Source organism: Coregonus clupeaformis, chromosome 33 (assembly GCF_020615455.1).
Source record: "Coregonus clupeaformis isolate EN_2021a chromosome 33, ASM2061545v1, whole genome shotgun sequence".
NCBI lineage: Eukaryota > Metazoa > Chordata > Actinopteri > Salmoniformes > Salmonidae > Coregonus > Coregonus clupeaformis.
Genome location: NC_059224.1, coordinates 36,077,764 through 36,102,084, shown reverse-complemented (window position 1 = coordinate 36,102,084; position 24,321 = coordinate 36,077,764). Strand labels below are relative to the sequence as shown.

The window sequence follows — 24,321 nt, the reverse complement described above, 5'->3', positions numbered from 1 at the left end:
TGCAGTTGCAGAGACAGAGGGTGGTCCAAAATACCCGCCCAATAAAGGCAAGTGACTTTATATCTAAGATGGGAGCTACCGATGACATTGAGGCATACCTGCATGCATTTGAGGCCACGGCCACTAGGGAAGCCTGGCCCAAGCAACAGTGGGTTGGTCTGTTAGCCCCCCTTTCTAACCGGGGAATCGCTGAATGCTGTCCGGGACCTGGGCCCTGACCAGGTTACTGACTATGATGCCCTGAAGTCTGAGATCCTCAGCAGATATGGACTCACAAAGTTTGGTATGGCCCAGCGCTTTCACAGTTGGACCTTCCAACCAGACCAACCTCCTCGGGCGCAGATGCATGAACTTGTCCGAATCGCAAGGAAATGGCTGGATCCGCAGAGGAATACAGCAGCGGCGGTGGTGGAGGCCGTTGTGGTGGATCGTTACCTCACGCGCCCTGCCTTATGAGGCAAAAACGGTTCATCAGTCAACAGGCCTTGACCACGGCTGATCTGACCGTGGAAGCTGTGGAAAAGTACCAGGCCACAGCGGAGATGCTGAATGCTTCCCGAAAAGACCCCAGGAGTGCGGCCCCACCACAAATGGGAAGAACCCGTCCAAAGGACCCCAAGGTCTCGAACCCAGCCACGTCAGGACTTATCCCGGCTCCAGGGGGAGCCAGAAACCAGGCGGGTCCAAGAAGAGTACACCAGGAGGGGGAAACTCGACAGTGTTACCGGTGTGGGGAGATGGGACATATCTCCTGGCAGTGTGGGAAACCAGCCGATGAACCTATGCCCACTGCGGAGTCCTCCAGCTCAGCACCCACACACCGTTTTGCCTCGCTCTTGGGAGTCGTAGATGGCGGCCCAGATCGACCCCCCACCTGCCCGGTAACTGTGAATCACCATGATGTGGAGGCCTTACTGGATTCTGGTAGCCGGGCCACCCTGGTGCGTAAGGATTTGGTGGGCCCAACGTGTCTGACCCCGGGAAAGTCCTCCCAGTTTCCTGTGTCCATGGGGACACCAGAGAATACCCCATTACTGAACTTACAATGACCAGCACACGGGGAACCATACACACGATGGCGGGGTGGTTGATTCCCTCCCGTCCCTGTCCTAATTGGACGAGACTGCCCAGCCTTTTACCCACTATGGAGAGAGTCTCAGGAGAGGATAACCCGAGTACCTCGGAAACGGAGAGGCAAGACTCATCCTGGGAAGGCTCCGGTGCAATCCTCCGAGTTACTCACTCCCGGCCGGGCTCTGATAGGGATGGCAGGTGCCCAGACCGACACAGAGACGGAGCTACAGAATCTGGACAAAGAACTGTCTGGTCTGAAGGGGACCGCTGAGAGGTATTGTTTGTTAAAGCAACAGTTAGACATGAAGACAGAAGAGTTAGATAGCCTCCAGGCTAAACTCCAACAGAGCTCCTTCCCTAAGCAACAGGAGGAGCTGGAGAGGCTGCGCAGGACCATCGAGGAGTGTGAGGAGACCCTGCGCAGTAGTAAGGAGGTCCAGAAGAAGGCAGAGGAGAAGTACAAGGTGTTGGAGAACAAGATGAAGAATGCGGAGGCAGAGAGAGAGAAGGAACTGAAAGCTGCTCAACAGAAGCTAAACTCTGCTAAAACCAAGGCTGATGCGTTCAGTAAGAAACTCAAGGAGAGACAACAGGAGGCTGAGTCCCTGGTCCTAGAGGTGGAGGAGTTGAAGAGAGAGCAGGCTGGCAAGCACCACGGCAATGCGGACGCCCTCTCCCGGCGTGATGCCTTCTTCGCTGCCTTTACCGACGAGGACGTCGGTCCCGAGGAGGGGGATGTGTGATGTCACGAGAGGCTGTGTCCTGGAGGGACGTTACATCCCCCTGAGGTGGCTGCAAACCCAGACAGCTATGGCTCCATCTGCTGGTATGGTCGGGAACTCCAACCCTCTATGGCCAATCTTCCCACGCAGCTGAAACCAATCAGGAGCTGATGAGCTGAAGGTTTGTTGAAGGGAAGAGACACAGTCTCCAAGGTGGGCTCTCTGGAGGACAAGAGTGCTGCACGTCCACTTCCATGAGGAATATAAGGATTTGGGAGATACTTACCTTTGGGAAATACTCACCTTTGGATATATGCACCTGTGGAAATACGTGAGAGACATTTGGAAGGACTTTTTGCTGGGTTGGCCACTAGCTGCAACGTGGACTACAGTAAGGCTGGGGAAAAGTTATCTGAGCGAGTGAGAATTATGATTTTGGATGTGGAAGAGACATCCCTGAACTGTTAACCCTTAAAGAGCCACAAGAGAACAGAATTTTGTTATATTTTCGTTAATTTCCCAAGACCTATAATAAAATCCTTGTTTTGTTTGAACCTTGTCTCCTTGCACTACTTGAGCAATCCCGCTGAAAGCTGTGTAGCCTCTCGTGACATCACAATATATATATATATTTATTTATTTTTTTGCTCCTGAACTTCTTCTACTCTCAACCTCTCCGATCATTTTCATGATGTCCATCCGGTTTGCTTCTAAATGCCATATCTTTCTAACTGTGCTCTTTCCCAAAAGCTCCCAACATACAACCTATATACTTATTATGGACACAGTATGCTTACATTATTAGCTATCTTTGTTATTATTTGTTGTTATTTGTTATTAGTCCCATCCTTCAACTCTATTCAATAACTCCCATCTATCTCTTAACACCATCCATATAGGATATTTGAGCTGTTCTTGCCGTAATATGGACTTGGTCTTTTACCAAATAGGGCTATCTTCTGTATACCCCCCTACCTTTTCACAACACAACTGATTGACTCAAACGCATTAAGAAGGAAAGAAATTCCACAAAGTAACTTTTAATAAGGCACACCTGTTAATTGAAATGCATTCCAGGTGACTACCTCCTGAAGCTGGCCAAGAGTGTGCAAAGCTGTCATGAAGGCAAAGGGTGGCTATTTGAAGAATCTCAAAAAATATATATATTTTGATTTGTTTAACACTTTTTTGGTTACTACATGATTCCATATGTGTTATTTCATAGTTTTGATGTCTTCACTATAATTCTACAATGTAAAAATTTTTACAAATAAAGAAAAACCCTTGAAAGATAAACTTTTCACACACAGCCACTTCAAGGCATGAAACTCGAGTTTGCCAGAGTGAAGGTTGTAATTCTTCTCGGCTGGTGAGAGGGTTCTTGATCCATACCCAACGACCCTCAGCTTCCCGTTTTGACATTGGTAAAGGACAGCTCCAAGCCCCTGTTCTGAGGCATCAGTGTGGAGCGTGAAGGGCAAGTCAAAGTCGGGGTAGGCTAAGACAGGCGGACTGGCTAACGTGTCGATCAGTCTCCCAGGGGTGCTGTGGTGTACCTCGGTCCATTCCACTGGTGTCCTGGATGACAACTGAGCACCTTTTCCTTTCTCATTCCGCAGTTTCCCTGATGGCACTACGGCTGTACCATTTTTCACTTGGAGTAGTTCGTAGATTGGCTGCGCGATTCTTGAGAAGTCCTGTATGTAAGTGCGGTAGTAAATTAAGAATCCGAGTAGTTTGCGAACATCCCCAACAGTACCGGGCTTTTTGTCTCTCAAGGCAAAGACGGCTTCCAGGTCCTTAGGGTCGATCTGAACTCCATCTGCAGAGACCAGACGTCCCACATACCTGACTTCTCTCCGGAACAGTTCACACTTAGTTAGTCTCAGCTTCACTCCGTGGCATTGAAGGGCTTTCAGTACTCTTCGGAGTCCTACTACGTGCTTTTTGAATGACTTTACGTAGCAGAGGACATCATCCAGGTAATGCAACATTAGTCTCGCAGGGTATCTAGCATCTCCTCCATGCTCCTCTGGAACGCTGCAGGGGCATTTGATAAACCAAACGGGATTCTCAGCCATTCATACAGACCCCAAGGGGTGATGAACACGGTCAAGTGTTGTGATCCTTCAGCCATGAACCCTTGGTGGTAAGCTTTGCCTTGGTCCAGGATTGAGAACCAGCTATAACCGCCTAGAGCAGGGGTGTCAAACATACGGCCCGCGGGCCGGATCAGGCCCGCAAACGGGTTTAATCCGGCCCGCGAGATGATTTTGAAAAAAAAAAAAAAAAAAATTGTTTTTTTTGTTTTAAGTATAAAAATGCGCTGCAATTTTTTAATAAAATAAACTGCTGTTCCAATTGCGTCCACTGGATGGCGCAATAGCAATTGTGTTAAGCAAGCAAACTGTTTATACCGGGGCAGAGCAAGTAGGTCAAGCACGTGCAGCCAATGAGCTACTTTGTTTTGCCCGCGATATTTATTACGGCTTCTACTTTTAACATTATGTGCTTTGGCACCCTCATTGCCCCAATATGTCTCTGTAAAAAAAGAGAAAAGTGGACGCAGAGTGCAGAGTGTTCCAAGAAAAATGGTCATCCTATTTAATCACGGAATTGAATGGGAAAGCTGTATGTTTGGTGTGTTCAGAGCATGTTGCAGTGCTGAAAGAATATAACCTTCGTCGCCACTATGTGAGTCTTCATGCCGACAAATATGACAACTTTCAAGGACAGCGGAGATGAGAGAAGGTGAATGAACTGTTGGCGGGTCTAAAAAAACAGCAGTCTGTGTTTACTCACAGCCGAGACATCAGTGACGCTGCAGTGAAAGCTAGCTATCTCATTGCTAATGAAATCGCAGTGGCTTCAAAACCATTTAGTGAGGGTGAATTTGTAAAAACATGCATGATGAAGGCAGCGGAGATTGTGTGCCCTGAAAAGCGGCAGGCTTTTGCAAAAATCAGCCTGACAAGAAACACAGTTGCAGACAGGATTTCCGATCTTTCAGTGGATTTGGACAGCCAGTTGAAGCAAAAAGTAAAGTCATTTATTGCGTTTTCGGTTGCAATTGATGAAAGCACGGACATTACAGATGTTGCACAACTGGCCATTTTTTCATTGAAAAACACATTGACCGTCACCGAGGAGTTTGTGGAGTTGGTGCCGATGACAGATACAACGACAGCAGCTGATATTTTTACCGCACTCGTCGGCGCACTGGACAGGGTCGGAGTAGACTGGTCCCGCGCTGTCAGCCTGGCTACAGATGGTGCGCCCTCAATGATCGGGAAAAAAGCAGGCGTTGTGACAAAGTTCAGAGAGAAAGTGCAATCTGCAAATGGAGGACGTGATTTTTTGACTTTTCACTGTATTTTGCACCAGGAGGCTTTGTGTTGCAAGTCATTAAAGATGGATAACGTCATGAAGGTGGTCATCCAAACTGTTAATTTCATCCGATCCAGAAGCCTGAATCACCATCAGTTTGACAGCCTTCTCAGAGAGAAAGACCACATCTATGGCCTGCCATACCACACTGAGGTAAGATGGTTAAGCCGAGGTGCTGTGCTGAGGCGTTTCTTTGATTTACGAGAAGAAATTGAACAGTTCATGGAAGAAAAGGGCAAACCAGTGTTAGAATTTCATTCCGCAGAATGGATGCCGGACCTTGCATTTATGGTGGATGTTACAGAGCACCTGAATAACTTGAACAAACAGCTGCAAGGGCGCAACAAAGTTGTCACGCAGTATTATGACAGCATACGTTCTTTCAAGTTGAAGCTGTCATTGTGGGAGACGCAACTTGCCGGTGGTGATGCAGCTCACTTCCCCTGTCTGAAAAATGTGTGCACGACCCAACATGTGGCAGACATGAAGCGGTTCAAAGATAAAATAACTGGACTGTTACGGGAGTTTGAGCAACGCTTTCAGATTTATGTTTATATGTTTTTATGTTGATGTGCTATTGTTTTTAATTGATTTTATTTTATTTGTATATTTAACCTATTCTTGACTCTGTGGTTCTTGCACTTGTTTGGGGAACAGGATTTCATTATTTTTATCTACATTTCTGCCTGAGAAATGACACCCTGATATAGTTCTGTGATCTGTGATATACTTCTGTGAATCACTGAGGCATTGTGTGTTTTTTTCTGGTCCGGCCCACTTGGGAATAGATTTTCCTCCATGTGGCCCCTGAGCTAAAATGAGTTTGACACCCCTGGCCTAGAGTGTCCATGAGGTCCTAAATCCGAGGCAGTGGGTGCATATCTGGTACAGTCTTCTGGTTCAGCAACCTGTAATCGATGCATAGTCTGAGTGTCCCATCTTTCTTGCGGATGCATATGACCAGTGTAGGGTAAGGCGACTTGGATTTGACGATCCACCGTTTAGCCAGCAGGGCTTGGAAGTATTCTTTCACCTCCTTGTAGAGCGGCTTCGGGACAGAGGTGTATGTTCTCTGGACAGGGATGTTACCCTTAAGGTTGATGGTCATCTGTAAGCTCGGGATACATCCAATGTCGTCATCATCACGGGCGAATGCAGCACATTCCTCATAGAGCATCTGTCTCACAATCTTCTGTTGTTCCTCCTCGAGGTGGCTGACGTCAACTGGGGGGTGGCATAAAGCTGCTGCGTCACCTCAATCACTTTTTGGTTTCCTGCAGAGTCCACACTGTTGACTCCCAGGCCTGGTTTCCTCTGATGGTCTGGTTGGTCTGTTTCAACTATTTTTGCTATGGGATGGATGATGCCGATGGCTGTTTTCCGAGGCAGGGTAACGTCATGCTTGGTGTTGTTTCCGATAGGAATTTCAACGTAAGGGTTCTTGGTTTTGTAGATCTCAATCAGTCCCTCACCAACATCCGGCTGCTCCAGCTGTGCGCTCACTTCGTTTGGTTCAAACAGAACCACTTGGTTGGATGAACCAAAACTGACTGGCACCTTACACTTGACATGAGCGACTTGGCCTGGGCAGATGACAACATCCTGGAACCCTACTTTCACCTCAGCATGTTCATCGTCAGTGTTTTGGGTCTGTATGAAACGTACTATTGCATTAGCTTGTTCTCCCTGGATCTCCAGAGCTGCACCGAGCAGGCTGGCTATTGTAAGTAGCACCTGTGTTCCACAACGTTGTCCCTTTATCAGCTCTTGGATGACATTGAACCCTAGCAGTGGTCTCTCTAGTGTCATGTGACTAACCAGAAACGGTACCTGTATTGACAGATCTGGATCACCGTTTTTTGGGGGGGGGGTAGATCAGCTTTAATATTGTAGATATATTGTATCTTCCATCAATGTAATTGTCTGCATCACTTCCAATCCCCCATATGTTTATATATATCTATCTATATATCCTTTAAAAATATATATTTCCCTTCGCAACCCCACCACCCCTTCCCTAATTGGAGTAAACTAGTGAACAACAACGCTTAGGCCTCTACTTACAGCTTATACATATTATATACATTTTATGGACATAGTCAATTTTACAATAATTCTATTTTGTTTGTTTTTACTCCTGAACTTCCTCTACCCTCAACCTCTCCGATCATTTTCATGATGTCCATCCGGTTTGCTTCTATATGCCATATCTTTCTAACTGTGCTCTTTCACAAAAGCTCTCAACCTGTAACCTATATACTTATTATGGACACAGTATGCTTTACATTAGTTATCTTGTTGTTATTAGTTGTTGTTAGTTGTTATTAGTCCCATCCTTCAGCTCCATTCAACACCTCCCATCTATCTCTTAACACCATCCATATTGGATTTCTATTTGCCATATATTTTTAAACTCTACTGTGATGTTTCACAAATTTTCTGAACCCTTCTATTCTCATTGTTTCTACAGATTGTAAATTGAAAAAAAATTTTTTTTCTAAAAGTATTATTATATTATTGATCGATTGACTATGACTTTTCAGATCACCCAGCAGTGCTATCTGCAGGGTTAGCTCCAGGTAAATATTGCAATTCTTCAGCCATTCCTGGACCTGTGACCAAAAACAAGCTACAAATGGACAGTACCAAAACAAATGATCTAATGATTCTGTCTCTTTGCAGCAAAATCTGCAGAGCTGGGAAGATTGTATCCCCCATATACAGTGGGGAAAAAAAGTATTTAGTCAGCCACCAATTGTGCAAGTTCTCCCACTTAAAAAGATGAGAGAGGCCTGTAATTTTCATCATAGGTACACGTCAACTATGACAGACAAAATGAGGAAAAAAAATCTTTGCAAATTATGGTGGAAAATAAGTATTTGGTCAATAACAAAAGTTTCTCAATACTTTGTTATATACCCTTTGTTGGCAATGACACAGGTCAAACGTTTTCTGTAAGTCTTCACAGGGTTTTCACACACTGTTGCTGGTATTTTGGCCCATTCCTCTATGCAGATCTCCTCTAGAGCAGTGATGTTTTGGGGCTGTCGCTGGGCAACACAGACTTTCAACTCCCTCCAAAGATTTTCTATGGGGTTGAGATCTGGAGACTGGCTAGGCCACTCCAGGACCTTGAAATGCTTCTTACGAAGCCACTCCTTCGTCGCCAGGGCGGTGTGTTTGGGATCATTGTCATGCTGAAAGACCCAGCCACGTTTCATCTTCAATGCCCTTGCTGATGGAAGGAGGTTTTCACTCAAAATCTCACGATACATGGCCCCATTCATTCTTTCCTTTACACGGATCAGTCTTCCTGGTCCCTTTACAGAAAAACAGCCCCAAAGCATGATGTTTCCACCCCCATGCTTCACAGTAGGTATGGTGTTCTTTGGATGCAACTCAGCAGTCTTTGTCCTCCAAACACGACGAGTTGAGTTTTTACCAAAAAGTTATATTTTGGTTTCATCTGACCATATGACATTCTCCCAATCCTCTTCTGGATCATCCAAATGCACTCTAGCAAACTTCAGACGGGCCTGGACATGTACTGGCTTAAGCAGGGGGACACGTCTGGCACTGCAGGATTTGAGTCCCTGGCGGCGTAGTGTGTTACTGATGGTAAGCTTTGTTTCTTTGGTCCCAGCTCTCTGCAGGTCATTCACTAGGTCCCCCCGTGTGGTTCTGGGATTTTTGCTCACCGTTCTTGTGATCATTTTGACCCCACGGGGTGAGATCTTGCGTGGAGCCCCAGATCGAGGGAGATTATCAGTGGTCTTGTTTGTCTTCCATTTCCTAATAATTGCTCCCACAGTTGATTTCTTCAAACCAAGCTGCTTACCTATTGCAGATTCAGTCTTCCCAGCCTGGTGCAGGTCTACAATTTTGTTTCTGGTGTCCTTTGACAGCTCTTTGGTCTAGGCCATAGTGGAGTTTGGAGTGTGACTGTTTGAGGTTGTGGACAGGTGTCTTTTATACTGATAACAAGTTCAAACAGGTGCCATTAATACAGGTAACGAGTGGAGGACAGAGGAGCCTCTTAAAGAAGAAGTTACAGGTCTGTGAGAGCCAGAAATCTTGCTTGTTTGTAGGTGACCAAATACTTATTTTCCACCATAATTTGCAAATAAATTCATAAAAAATCCTACAATGTGATTTTCTGGAAAAAAAATTCTCAATTTGTCTATCATAGTTGACGTGTACCTATGATGAAAATTACAGGCCTCTCTCATCTTTTTAAGTGGGAGAACTTGCACAATTGGTGGCTGACTAAATACTTTTTTCCCCCACTGTAAATAACATTCTATTGGTAGCAAGAATTTGTATAATAAGTTTTGAATCCGGCGTCATTTTGCATATCAGTTCATAAACACTATGCCATGGCATCGGTACGTCAAAAATCTCTTCCCAACTATTTTGCCAATCCTTTGGTCCTTAAATGAAACTGGTATACCTTTTTATTTATCACCATTTTCTTTAACCAATTATGTTCTTTAATGCAGGGCCGACAGACAAGTTCCTTACTTTTTCCCCCTTCCACTTTCCTCTTCCATATTTGCGGTAATGCTGCAATTATTTGGTTGTAATTTTGGGTAGAGCAGAAATGTCCATATGTTTTTGTTAGCTGCATGTGCGACATAACTCCACCAGTCCTACCTATGATATAATTTACGAAGATTATACCTTTAAAAAAAAAATCTATTAGTATATTTGAGTTTAACTACAATATTTGTTGCATTATTTGTTCTGTCGTTTCTGGAGGATTACATTGAAATTGTAACCAACTTTCTATGGCTTGTTTTAGAAATAGTGCTATTTGGGAGATTATTTCCTTTTCAAATAACTGAAAGTGAGAGGTTGTAATCTGAATAAAGGGAAAAAGGCCATTCTTGAACATGGGGTGAGATAATCTTACTAATTTGCTAGAGAACCAGCTTTTAGTGATAGGTCTAATGCTTTAATATTTAATAATTTCCTCCGAATGCATATTCAATATATAAATAGGCCCGTTTAATTTTGTCTGGCTTGTCGTTCCAAATTAAATAGAATATTTTTTTCTCATATAATTTAAAAAACTGTTCGCTAGGGGCTTTGTTCCCATGAGTTCGGTCAGCGGTCTGACTCTTTGATCAGGTAAGTATTTGTCCTTCCATTTGTGGTCCACAATACTCACTTGCGCACCCGTGTCTAGTAGAACGATTACAGAATAGCCATTCATGTAACACTTGAGTATGCATTTTTTTCCAACTTGCTGGGCTACTTTATCTTGTGTTGGCTGACTGGTATGTGATGAAACTGCGCAGTTGACTTGATCTTGATTGGGCGTGTGAACCGCATCAGGCTGGGACTGTTGGTTTAGGCTGGTCACTGGCTGTCCCCCTGCAATGACCAGACCCTGTTTCCCAAACGCTTCAGTTTTTTCAGACAACCCACGGCTAGGTGTCTCCCTCTTCTCCACATAAAAGCAATGGTGGCAGTCCGTTGCGCCTCTCTCTACACATCTTGAACAGCCATATGGTCTCTCTCTTCTTTGGAACGCTGGCTTACTGGAAGTACATTGACAAGAGTGTTCTGGTGTTTTGGGCTGCTTTACGGATTCAATAACATTTGTTAGGGCCTCGACTTGAGCACTCAGTTGCTGGATAGTTTTGTTTTTGCTCTTTAGCTCAGTATTTTGCTCAACTTTGACTTCATCAGCTTCGAGCTGGGCGCTGTGGGCGTGTCGTCTTGTGGCGGGAAATTTGGCCCAATCTACGCTGTCTCTCACTTTCATCGCTTGTTATTTTGATTACATGCCTCAGCAATGCTTCATCAGATACAGTGTTATCAGAGAGGAGGGGTCTCAACTCCCTTCTGATGTCGCTGTGTTTTGTACCTAAGCCCTGATACACTGTGTGTAGGTACCCGTTTTGGACCGTATGATTGTCATACTTGACGTCTGAGTGAACCTGTTTAGACATAAACAGAACCTTTTGCTTCAGTCCTACCATTCTGTATAGGAACTGCTGAGGTGTCTCGTGTTTGTGTTGCTTCATGAACATCAGTTCAGAAAAGAGGAAACTTTTCAGCTCTGCAACACCCATTTCATCCTTACTTATTAGCATGTCTTTAAAGTGTCCTGGTTTGATGATGCAGAAGACGGCTCTGATGATTTCAGCTTCATTGTGTTCTTCGTTTAACCCCTCTTCTATTTGTCTACATACGCTGTTATAACTAATGTCAAATGTGTTGTCCCCTATATGACCCCCATTTATTTTAAACCCCCTGCGCTGCAGATATGGTAGGTCTCTGATGGCGACCACGCTATCAGCTGTGAGGTGTGTCATGTGTTCAGTGCTGCAAGAGCTCTGATAGGTTGAAGGACGTCCTACGGAAGTTGTCATAATTACTGTGTAAGTCTATGGAAGGGGGTGAGAACAACGAGCCTCCTAGGTTTTGTATTGAAGTCAATGTACCCAGAGGAGGACGGAAACTAGCTGTCCTCCGGCTACACAATGGCGCTACTTTACAGAGTGCTGTTGAGGCTACTGTAGCCCTTCATTGCAAAACAGTGTGTTTTAATCAATGATTTGGTGACTTGAATATATTTAGTATAGTTTTATCTAAAAAGGAGAACTTTTTTTATGTTTCACTATTACATCTTTCTGAAATTCACTGAGGATGGCCCTCCCCTTCCTCCTCTGAGGAGCCTCCACCGGCTTAGACATTGCTGACGCCTGACAGATCTTACAACGCCTGGATAGGTATTTTAAGTATGTATCAGCTAACCATATCATATGTTATAGCAATTTGTCAGTCGATGATGTGGAACACAATCATTGGCCTTGTTCGAGAGCATCAAATCCATGATGCATTGTGAGTAAATGGTGACTGACTGATCTACAAATTAATGAGTAGTTATTTATGATCAAGGTATTTATGGTCGGCAGCCGCCTGCACTGTCGGCTGCAAAGTCGGCTGCAATGTCGAACAAGCACATTGGTTGTTGCGTCGCCTCGCCGTGTAAATCATTGTGTGGAACGCGCCCATTATATTACCTGTTAGCTAACTAGCTAGTAGCTACCTTTTTTCAGGGGTCTTTCCCAAATATTCTGACAAAGTGGGTGGTGCCTTCACCCCTTGACTTTTTCCACATTTTGTTGTGTTACAAATTGGGATAAAAATGTATGTAATTGTCTTTTTTTTAACGATCTACACAAAATACTTTAAATGTCAAAGTGGATGAAAAATTCTAACATTCTTTTAAGATGATTGAAAAGTAAAACACTTAATATATCTTAATTAGATACAGTTGAAGTCAGAGGTTTACATACACCTTAGCCAAATACATTTAAACTCAGTTTTTCACAATTCCTGACATTCAATCCTAGTAAAAATGAATTAGGTCAGATAGGATCACCACTTTCTTTTAAGTGGTCAGAATAATAGTAGAGAGAATTATTTATTTCAGCTTTTATTTATTTCATCACATTCCCAGTGGGTCAGAAGTTTACATACACTCAATTAGTATTTGGTAGCATTGCCTTTAAATTGTTTAACTTGGGTCAAACATTTCGGGTAGCCTTCCACAAGCTTCCCACAATAAGTTGGGTGAATTTTGGCCCATTCCTCCTGACAGAGTTGGTGTCCCAACTCTGTCAGGTTTGTAGGCCTCCTTGCTCGCACATGCTTTTTCAGTTCTGCCCACACATTTTCTATAGGATTGAGGTCAGGGCTTTGTGATGGCCACTCCAATACCTTGACTTTGTTGTCCTTAAGCCATTTTGCCACAACTTTGGAAGTATGCTTGGGGTCATTGTCCATTTGGAAGACCCATTTGCGACCAAGCTTTAACTTCCTGACTGATGTCTTGAGATGTTGCTTCAATATATCCACATAATTTTCCTTCCTCATGATGCCATCTATTTTGTGAAGTGCACCAGTCCCTCCTGCAGCAAAGTACCCCCAAAGCATGATGCTGCCACCCCCGTGCTTCACGGTTGGGATGGTGTTCTTCGGCTTGCAAGTAACCCCCTTTTTCCTCCAAACATAACGATGGTCATTATGGCCAAACAGTTCTATTTTTGTTTCATCAGACCAGAGGTCATTTCTCCAAAAAGTACGATCTTTGTCCCCATGTGCAGTTGCAAACCATAGTCTGGCTTTTTTATGGCGGTTTTGGAGCAGTGGCTTCTTCCTTGCTGAGCAGCCTTTCAGGTTATGTCGATATAGGACTCGTTTTACTGTGGATATAGATACTTTTGTACCTGATTCCTCCAGCATCTTCACAAGGTCCTTTGCTGTTGTTCTGGGATTGATTTGCACTTTTCGCACCAAAGTACGTTCATCTCTACGAGACAGAATGCGTCTCCTTCCTGAGCGGTATGATGGTGTTTATACTTGCGTTCTAGTGTTTGTACAGATGAACGTGGTACCTTCAGGCATTTGGACATTTCTGGTTGATCCTTGGGAGAAAGGTGTACCATTTTTTTCTGAGGTCTTGACTGATTTCTTTTGATTTTCCCATGATGTCAAGCAAAGAGGCACTGAGTTTGAAGGTAGGCCTTGAAATACATCCACAGGTACACCTCCAATTGACTCAATTGATGTCAATTAGCCTATCAGAAGCTTCTAAAGCCATGACATCATTTTCTGGAATTTTCCAAGCTGTTTAAAGGCACAGTCAACTTAGTGTATGTAAACTTCTGACCCACTGGAATTGTGAATTGTGGCCAGCAACCCTGTGGAACACTTTCGACATCTTGTAGAGTTCATGCTCTGTCGAATTGAGGATGTTCTTAGGGCAAAAGGGGTGGGTGCAACTTAATATTAGGACGATGTTCCTAATGTTTGGTATACTGAGTGTATTTTGTGTCAATAAAGAACCTGATTGTCAACTTGGCTTTGTTTGTCACGCCGTAGCAATTTTGTGTCATTTTACAAGGACATACAGTGCATTCGGAAAGTATTCAGACACCTTCACGTTTTCCACATTGTGTTACGTTACAGCCTTTTTCTAAAATGGATTTTTTAAAAACTATTTCCTCATCAACCTACACACAATACCCCATAATAACAAAGTGAAAACAGGTTTTTAGAAATGTTTAGAAATGTATTAAAAATACAAAAACAGAAATACCATATTTACATAAGTATTCAGACCCTTTGCTATGAGACTCGAAATTGAGCTCAGGTGCATCCTGTAACTAGGCCACTCAGGAACATTCAATTTGTTCTAGCTAATTACCTAGTAAATACAAAGTTATTACCCGGTTATTACCGAGATGGAATGTAAAGTGGCACCAAATTTACAGTGTAAACTTGAGTCCACTGTCAAAACCCCAAGCCTATTTTATATATTTCACATGTGCTCTTATTTGACATGTCTGTTTTGAAACAGTATGGATTTCTGGTGTCCTCGTTCAAAAGTTGTTGCCTGCTGCTATGCAAAATGAGATTGATTGTGTTTATAGTCTATTGTGTGTTGCTAACCTGGGATCTCTTCTGGACTACAGGCAAACTCTCTCTGGAGGAGTTCATCAAAGGTGCCAAGAGTGACCCTTCCATCGTCCGGCTCCTGCAATCTGACCAGGGAACCTCTCGCCAGTTCTGAAGACAAATGGTCAACCACACACAGTTCTGAACACAGAAAAGTGGACAGATGGACGCTGTATCATCCCTCATCCACCACACACACAATTCACACGAGAAAGAGGTGGAAGAGGCTCAGTTGTCGTTACAACACCCATACCTCATTCCATGTATTATTGTTTACATCATCAGTAGTTCCCTAGCCTGATCACAGATATGTTAGCATGGAGTTGGCAAGACAGCACAAACAGATCTGGGACCAGGCTAGCAGTTTCCCATAACCCAATGCAGCGGTCTGAAAAATGCTTTCTACAGCGAATAATGTTTTCCGTCATGGAACATCACATTCTACACCCACAGTACCACTGATAGACTCTTACGACATTTCCTTGCAAATGTTTACTGCTTAATGTTTTCTTTTTAATTGCCTTACTTCAGTCAAAGTGAAGTGCCATATCTTTTTTAATATTTGTACTGAATATATTATTACACTTGCAAGTATTATGGATGTGTTACGGTAAGAAATCAACCAAAACTAATATTTTGTATATTAACCATGGTTAGTCTCATTGCGACCTTTACTGTAAATGTAATATTAGCTAGAAACACAAAATAATTCTAGAGTTTTTCACTTTAACAATGTACCATTGCTGCAGCACAGGTATTTTTTCAAAATGAACTTTGTATTGCCCCCAACTGTACAGGCAGTTCCAGTGTATTAAAACCAGTATTTTGTCATTTTATGCGGTCACTGGTTTGTTTAACTCCACAGGGTATGATTAAATCAAGAGTGGATAAACTCAGTTCCCAATAAGGAAACACTTGGGATACGCACCCCGAAGACTACACTGCAAAGATGTGCATTCCCTCAGCATTGTTTTTAGCTTGCGTACACCAGAAGCATATCAGACAAAAAAAAAAGTAAGCAACTATCAGTTGTGTTCACTTCGCAGACACACGTCTTTGTGCTAGAAGTAGACATGAAATGTAAAGAGATTATGCAACGCAAGCCTCGCTTCACTGGTATGCTGCTTCTACGGTTTGTGTAGCTAGCATGTCATTGAGTACAGTGCGTTGGTTCCGATTACTGACCACTAACGTTCGAAGAACCGCAGCCTAGTTTGAGGGTTAGAGGTCACTACGGTCATAGCTGTGCATGAGCTCTATCTGCTTGTCGTTTCCCAACACAGAATATACATGAATAATGATGAAACAAAGTGACTTTGTTTTCTCTTTTTATTTTTTTTAACAAAAATGTAATTTTGTTTTCACACAATCTAAATAAAGTTGTGTAAGGAAAATCTACGCAAGAAGTCCCACGGTATTCCCCTTTGTCCTGCACAGACACAATGTAAAACCAACGTTCTCACTGACAATATAATAAAAATACAACTAAATCCCCAAAATATATAGTCACATCAGGCCGGGCATGAAAGTGAAATTGGATACAACCATGTCTGATTAGCTTGACGTCAGAGTGGCGAAACAAGGAAGAGGGGACGGTTGCAGAAAGCAATGTTCCAACTGGACAGCCATATTCAGAAACCACCTGGCAAGGCCAGTATAATTAACGCAGTGACTAATATTCAGTAGGTCTGTAAGGCAGAGTCTACCGCAGGCCACGCCTCCCCACTTTACATGACAGGCAGACCGATTATGGTCGCGTTACACTGCTTAGACTTTGCATGCATCAACCAATGGTTGCGTATCACATCATCGACTGACAGATTGCTATAAACACATGATGTCGTTAGCTGATAGGTATTTTACCTATCCAGGCTTGTAAGATCTGGCAATGTCTAAGCTGTGGAACTCGACTGATGTGAGAAGCTGCAGGTGTCTCTCTGACCCTGTTCAATTCACAGCAAGTTCGTGGTATCTTAATTGGGGAGGACAGGCTCACAGTAATGGTTGGAACGGAATCAATGGAATGGTATCGAACTCAACCACATGGTTTCCATGTATGGCTGTCCATTCCATTAACTCCATTCCAGCTATTATTATGAGCCATCCTCCCCTCAGCAGCCTCCTGTGGTTCAATTACTTCAGCAATGCATCCTTCTGTCTTTCCAACCTTCGTTGAAGTACTCACAGATCTGAATTTGTTGAATTGATGAAAGTAATCAGGGGGTAAGCTTCCTTACACCTATCTAATCGCTTATAGATATGTGTTTACCTGAAGGAAACAGAGGGAAGAATGCATTTCTCAAGTATTCAAACAGGGCAACGCTCTCTTAATTTATTTTCTCTTCTGGGGTATTTCAGTAACAGGGCGACCCAGTCTCCAACTTGCTCCACGGGAGAGGAGAGACTGGCCATGGCGAGGTAGACCAGACAAGATGTCGTCCAACCGGAATGCTGGGCTCACAACTCGTCCTTGCCAAAGTCGTCGTCTAGGTCCACGTCGCTCAGGTCGTAGTCATCCTCCACGGGAAGCTGGGGATGAAAGAGGAGAGAGAGAGGATTGAGGACTGGGCAGACAAACAATACAACACATTCATTAGAAACCAAATGGAAGAAAGCGAATATATAGGGGTGAACTATTTGCAAAACTTTTTCTGTTGCAAAATGTTTCCCAATAATGTGCACAAATGAATACAACCTGTGGTGTATTCAGTGAGGTGAAACTATTCACCCGTACATACCATCATATCTGTTCTATACTATATTTCTATCTGAATGTTCTGTAACGTTACATCCTCCTGAAGTGGCCCTAGGCAAGACCTGGGTAAAGCCATTCTTCACTATTTAAAAAGAAAAGCTCAAATCACCTCGCTCAGCCAAAACTGTATTATGGTAGGAGGACCTCTGCATCTCATCCACCCCGTTACCTTTGACCCCTCCCACTCACCTCTCCGTCTTTGCCGTCCCAGGCCTCGACCGAGTTGATATTAGGCAAAGCCCCGCCCCCGACGGTAGCCGTGGAGCCGCGGCCTACAGACAGGTCCCTAAAAAAAAAAGAGAGAGAAAAGATACCTCAGAATGATACTGTACCACACCTGATTCTACTGATTAGCTGCTCACCAGGACCTTAATTAGCTAAATCAGCTTGGAGCGAAAGCCTTCAGGCCCATTAGCTCTCCAGGAAGAGGGCATCCATGGTCTACACTATACTGTTTAAAACACTAAATGAGAGGGGCCGCCCCTACCTGAGGAACTCGTGAATGCCAGTCTCGCTGAACGAGCCCTTGAGCAGGGCGAACTTCATCTTGCGGGCGTTGATGGCCGCCATGGCAGGGTAGCCGAACCCTCCGATGCCCAGTGACGCCTCCAGCTCCATCTGAGCACCAGCCTCAGTCCACAGCCAGCTAGAGAGAGAGATTACTTGCATTGCTAATCAAACTAAACGGATTTAATTCTATTGGGTTAAATTAATCCATCCACAGTCCGAGATCAAAATCATTCACACAGACAGTTGTGTGTGTTTGAGATCAACTGCATTGACTAATGCACAAAACCTATTGAGTACTATATATAGGATAAAATAAGTTGTTTATCAGTCGGTCTGCTCAGTCGGTAATGCGTTCAAATGCGGCCTCTTTCTATATACTGACCCCCACATCTTCTTCTTGTACTTCTCTGCCATCTTCATCATCACTTCCAGGTAGCCATTCCTGCCTGCTGCACCTGCAACAAGGAAAGAAAGGGACAGGTCAGTCTTGTACAGATCAAAAATGGCAGATCAATGCACCGTCATGAGGTACAACAACTCCACGTGCCATATCAAATAGCCTGAGAATATAAGCATGAACATGATCAGGGGACTATCTGGTGTGTCAATATGATATAACTCAAGTTAGCAGAGTAAACTGGTCAGAACTGGTTCAAACTGGTGAAGAGTAGTTCCATCTAACCTGTGTCCAGGATGTGGGGCAGCACAGCAATGACACAGAGCTGGTAATCATCGCAGGTCTTCTTCAGGACATCTGCGTTAACGATCTGAGAGAGTCACACACATTCAGAATCTAAGTCTGTCAGAAGAAAAACACACTAAACGTCAAAGTTAGATGATGTCTTCTAGTTAAAATATATATTTTTGTTATAATTAACTTTCAGCTGGAGAGCATAAAACAATAGGGGTGTAACAGTTCACCAATACCATGGTTCAGTACTTATTGTGGTTTTGGGGTCACGGTTCGTTTATGGTACAGCGGGAAAATGAAATTCAAAACAGTTTGTTTTGCAATGGCATTCAACGCAGCGTAGGCATAGCCTATAGGCCTAGTGTTTTGATGTTTAAAAAAAAATACTTAACAAAAATATAAACACAACATGTAAAGTGTTGGTCCCATGTTTCATGAGCTGAAATAAAAGATCCCAGAAGTGTTCCATACTCACAAAAAGCTTCGCTCTCAAATGTTGTACACAAATTGGTTTACATCCCTGTTAGTGAGCATTTCTCCTTTGCCAAGATAATCCATCCACCTGACAGGTGTGATATATCAAGAAGCTGATTAAAAAAAACATGATCATTACACAGGTGCACCTTGTGCTGGGGACAATAAAAAGCCACTCTAAATTGTGCAGTTTTGTCACACAATACAATGCCACAGATGTCTCAAGGTTTGAGGGAGCGTGCAATTGGCATGCTGACTGCAGGAATGTCCACAAGAGCTGTTGCCAGAGAATTGAATGTTAATTTCTCTACCATAAGCCAACGTCGTTTTAGAGAATTTGGCAGTACGTCCAACCGGCCTCACAACCGCAGACCACGTGTAACCACGCCAGCCCAGGACCTCCACATCCGGCTTCTTCACCTGCGGGATCGTCTGAGATCAGCCACCCGGACAGCTGATGAAACTGAGGAGTATTTCGGTCTGTAATAAAGCCCTTTTGTGGGCAAAACCTAATTCCAGTGGGTGGGCCTCGCTTGGCTCATCACGCTCTAGCGACTCCTTGTGGCATACCGGGCGCCTGCAGGCTGACTTCGGTCGTCAGCTGGACGGTGTTTCCTACCACACATTGGTGCGGCTGGCTTCCGGGTCAAGCGAGCGGGTGTTAAGAAGCGCGGTTTGGCGGGTCATGTTCCCGGAGAACGCATGACTCGACCTTCGCCTCTCCCGAGCCCGTTAGGGAGTTGAGACAAGATCATAATCACGAAATTGGGGAGAAAATGACAAATAAATACTTCTTATGCTCTCCAGCTGAGAGTAAATTATCTTATTGTACACACAGACATGGACACACAGACACGCAAACACACACCTCGAGCAGCTCCGGAGGAGCTACGTTGTCGGAGAACAGGTCCAGAGCCTGGGCGATGATGTCACCTCGGGTCCTCCCCCCCTGATAGTCCTCAGGCTCCTCCCCCTTCTTGAATATCTTAATGGTGGGAAATCCACGGATCTGCAGATACGGAGAGAGAAACAGGACAAACCTCAGTCCTGGGCCACGTTCAGTTGGAAAACTTGGTGGAACATTGCTGATAGAAATGTCATGACTAGGCGGACGTGATTCCTTAATTTCTAGATCTTTTGTTCTATCTAAATGTTCTGCTGTTGTGTACAGACAAACATCAGTGGTGAAGTTACACTGATAGAATCTGACTGGTGTGGTGTTTGGTGGGTGTTTCCTGCTCACCCCGTAGCGGCTGGCCAGACCCTGGTGCACGGTGGCATCCACTGCTCCAAGGTGGACCTTGTCCTTGGTCTGCTCCTTGACGGCCGATGCTGCAGCCGCCCACTCAGGCTCCAGGCTCTTGCAGTGGCCACACCAGGGGGCAAAGAACTCCACCAACCAAACCTCACCACTGTTCAGAACCAGCCGGTCAAAGTTGTCGTCGGTCAGCTCCACAACGTCTTTCTTACTGCCGCCGCCACCACCACCTCCACTCTAGAGAAAGAAAACCACGAAGATATGTTTACTTAGACTTGCCACTTACACGCTGCTCAAAATATACAATGCCTTCCGTAATTATTGGGACAGTAACACATTTTTTGTTGTTTTGGCTCTGTACTCCAGCACTTTGGATTTGAACTGATACAATGACTGTGGTTAAAGTGCAGACTGTCAGCTTTAATTTGATGGTAGTAGTAGTAGTAGTTACCTGTCTGCTGTAGTCAGAGCCACCCGACCTGCCACTCATCCTGTCCTTCACCAGAGTGTGAAGAGCATTCAGGGCCCCGTCCACAATGGCCTGGCTACTGCGCCCACCTGCGGGAGGGAGGGAGAGAGAAAGATTATTAACACCATTGTTTCCTAAACGCCCCACAGTTTGGGAAGCACTGCACTAGACACCAAAATAAAGAAAACTGACCAAAATAGGGAGGGATAAACTGAACTTGTCAAATATGAAACGCTTGTTTTTGTTTTCCGTTGCAAAACATTTTGCTATGGGTTTGCACTAATGAATTACGACCCAGGGTTGTGTTCATTAGGCACAAAACAGAGGAAAATGGACTGAAACAGGGAGGGACTACCTGAACCAATAAGAAATGCTGATTTTTGTTTTCAATTGAAAAGCTACTAGACGTACCCTGGAAATCGTCAGGCTTGTTCTTATTGGCACCGAAGATCTTGATGGTGGGGAAGCCTCTGACACCGTACTGACCGCCCAGGGATTTGTGCTGGTCGGCGTCCACCGCACCGACCTTAACAATGCCCTGAGGGAAGAGAAAACAGGGAGAGGTTACTGTCATTGCATAATGCATTAGTATAGCTCATAGAATGTTAGTGACTTCTATTTGTTTTGTACTCAAAACTAGAAAGATATACACCCAGGCCATAGCAATCGGACAAAGTTGTCATGAAAAGGTGCACTCCGCTTATTGTAAACTCCGTTATAGTGCTCAACTACTTATAGCGATCAGATTGTCCTGCACTGATGTGATCGCTGTATGTGGAGTGCAATGTAGTAATGTGCAGTCAATGTAGCTAGTGACATAGCGCTGTAATAAAACATCTAAAGTTGAATTAAAACATCTTAAGTTGAACAAATTGAGTGTAATTGAACCAAAAGACAGTGTCATAACACTGCAATAAAAGATGTGCAGTTTACCTTCAAGGCTGTAGCTGTTTTCTTCCAGTCTGCAGTCAGACTCTGGCAGTGGCCACACCTGTGGTGACAAACAGTTAAGTCTTTGAGGCACCAGACTACCCACAGCCTCATATCGGCAAAGTGGAGTCTACACAAATCCCTGGCAAAGACTATCATAACAATCTGAGGGATAGTGAGCAATTCTGGTTTTGCATAGACCTGCAACAGATGTTTTTCAGACAAGATGCGTGCAGTGGCTTCAAGATCATGTCAAAGGGAATATGGGTTTCTTACTACATCAACTTCTATATCATTGTCATAATTGGCCCCTCTAAACTGGGGTGTATTCAGTGAGGTGATGTGATCAGAAAGCTGCAGAAAGGTAATTGACACAATTCCTTATTCTGCCTGACAGACAATGTTATCTGTTCTACACTATACATTTCTATCTATACGTGTTATAATGTTACACCCTCCTGAATGCGCCCCAGGTCTACAAACAGTTTTGGGTGTCCCTCTTTCACAGGTTATTGGGATAAGAGATTTCATACAACACTAACTACTGCTTGGTGGCAATTTCACTCTCGAGCAAGTTCTCAGTATCTCATTGGGCCCGAGCAGATTCAACCACTCACCAAGGTGCGTAAAATTCGATGAGCCACAGGCTGTCGCTCTGAAGAACCTCCCGGTTGAAGTTGGAGGGGTTGAGTTCAACCACATCATCGCTAGCAGAGTAGAATCCTTGGACCATATATACCAGGGAACACCCCAACAGACCTGGTGGGAGAGGAAAGGAGGAGCTGAGTGTGAGGGAGATGTGTGTGTGTGTTCAACATTGTCATATTGCAAATTAACACAACAGCACAGTTCCATTGGCTACAGTTCAGCAGAAAAAATAAGTATATATCTAGCTAGCTAGTTAGTTAGCATAGGTAACTAACTACCACTACAAACGTTGGCACATCAAGCCAAATTGCAAATAATAATAATAATAATAATATGCCATTTAGCAGACGCTTTTATCCAAAGCGACTTACAGTCATGTGTGCATACATTTTTACGTATGGGTGGTCCCGGGGATCGAACCCACTACCTTGGCGTTACAAGCGCCATGCTCTACCAATTGAAGTAGATAACCATTTAGCTAGTTAGTTAGCTTACAATGCAGGACCTGTTTGAGCCGTCATCAGGTATTAATTTAGCTGGTCGTCTTTTAAGCCATCCTGTCGCTGTCATTACTGTTAGTTAGCCAGGACACGAACATTCATATGGCTAGCTACAGTGAAGCAAAATGCAATCTGATTCAGTAGCTAGCTAACGTTAGCAATCTTGCACACATCTTATTATGGCCACCATGATATTAACTTAAACAGCTAGCTATAATACAAAAACATCTCAACACAAGCGGTTTAGACTTTCTTACCAAGTAAAAGTCTCATGTTTTCTCTGTGCACCACTTCAATTTCTTGTCCTGAGCACCACTGCTACAGTACTAGAAGAGAGGGCGACAAAATCTTACCGTGGCCCACGCTGATTGGTTCCCTACCGGCTGTGCCGCTCCACGTCCAATCAGAACTCGCCGTGTAGTTATACCAGCATGGGGACGAAAGGAAGACGCTTGAAGAGCCAAGATGCTATCAGTGCAAGGTTTTTTCTATGTCTAGTGACCAAACCGTAGATTAAAATCAAGTTTGTTGCATAGGCCGTTATCAATAAAACGTCACAATACCGTGCAGAGAGTTCGAATTTGCTGTGAGGGGCAAGGAGGGCCGGACCATCATTTATTAGGGTAGGCTGGTCAAAAAAAAACACAAAATATAAAAAACTAATTCACATTAAAAGTCAAACGCCCATCATCAAAGAGAATGAGCCCGCTCTGACTCTGCCAGTCACTCAGTCAAAACCGACAAATGGAAAGGCAATGTCGACTAAAAAAGGGCTCTTGATGCTGATGCTGCTAAATGTGTGAAATTAACTGACTTATTTGCTAAAACTTCTGGTTCTGCTGGTCCGAGTGCTGTTTCTGTGTCAGTGAGAAATGACAGGTCATCTGTTGTGGTGCAGTCGCGGTAGGAAGAAAACAACAGAGAAAGACACACTCATGCACAATGACACAGATCATGTAGCCTACTACTACTAGTTATTTGGGCTGTATATTGTATGAAATATACACTGAGTGTACAAAACATTAAGAACACCTGCTCTTTCCATGACAGACTGACCAGGTGAAAGCTATGATCCCTTATTGATGTCACTTGTTAAATCCACTTCAATCAGCAAAGATGAAGGGGAGGAGACAGGTTAAAAAATGATTTTGTAAGCCTTGAGACAATTGAGACATGGATTGTATATGTGTGCCATTCAGAGGGTGAATGGGCAAGACAAAATATTTAAGTGCCTTTGAAAGGGGTATGGTAGTAGGTGCCAGGCAAAACCGGTTTGTGTCAACTGCTGGGTTTATCACGCTCAACAGTTTCCCGTGTGTATCAAGAATGGTCCACCACCCAAAGGACATCCAGCCAACTTGACACAACTGTGGGAAGCATTGGAGTCAACATGGGCCAGCATCCCTGTGGAGCGCTTTCGACACCTTGT

At 44.0% G+C, this 24,321-nt stretch overlaps 2 protein-coding genes across 4 annotated transcripts in view; one reads left to right on the top strand and one right to left on the bottom strand.

Moving 5' to 3' along the window:
• LOC121549115 (hippocalcin-like protein 1) overlaps window positions 1–16,055 on the top strand; it is a 39,738-nt gene extending 23,683 nt beyond the window's left edge. For all 3 annotated transcript variants that reach the window (XM_041860970.2, XM_041860967.2, XM_041860969.1), the window contains exon 4: window positions 14,675–16,055. In XM_041860970.2, coding sequence (XP_041716904.1) covers window positions 14,675–14,772 — 98 coding nt within the window. In that variant the 3' untranslated portion in view covers window positions 14,773–16,055. The remainder of the gene's footprint in view (window positions 1–14,674) is intronic.
• Window positions 15,969–23,252, bottom strand: LOC121549114 (protein disulfide-isomerase A6). Its single transcript, XM_041860966.2, has 12 exons — window positions 23,150–23,252; window positions 22,362–22,503; window positions 21,748–21,805; window positions 21,226–21,352; window positions 20,797–20,903; window positions 20,331–20,582; window positions 19,956–20,096; window positions 18,605–18,689; window positions 18,305–18,377; window positions 17,900–18,058; window positions 17,602–17,698; window positions 15,969–17,186 (listed from the first exon to the last, which is right to left on the bottom strand). The coding sequence occupies exons 1-12, from the start codon at window positions 23,163–23,165 to the stop codon at window positions 17,115–17,117; spliced, it is 1,329 nt and encodes a 442-aa protein (XP_041716900.1). The 5' UTR covers window positions 23,166–23,252; the 3' UTR covers window positions 15,969–17,114.
• Window positions 23,253–24,321: the final 1,069 nt, after the last annotated feature.

What these genes read in the sequence shown, in the direction of transcription:
- LOC121549114 (XM_041860966.2), bottom strand. An exon ending in TACAAGAAGAAGATGTGGGG is followed by an intron (nt 18,059 to 18,304) that starts GTCAGTATATAG and finishes CTCTCTCTCTAG; the next exon opens with CTGGCTGTGGACTGAGGCTG. An exon ending in GGCATTCACGAGTTCCTCAG is followed by an intron (nt 17,699 to 17,899) that starts GTAGGGGCGGCC and finishes TTTTTTTTTTAG; the next exon opens with GGACCTGTCTGTAGGCCGCG.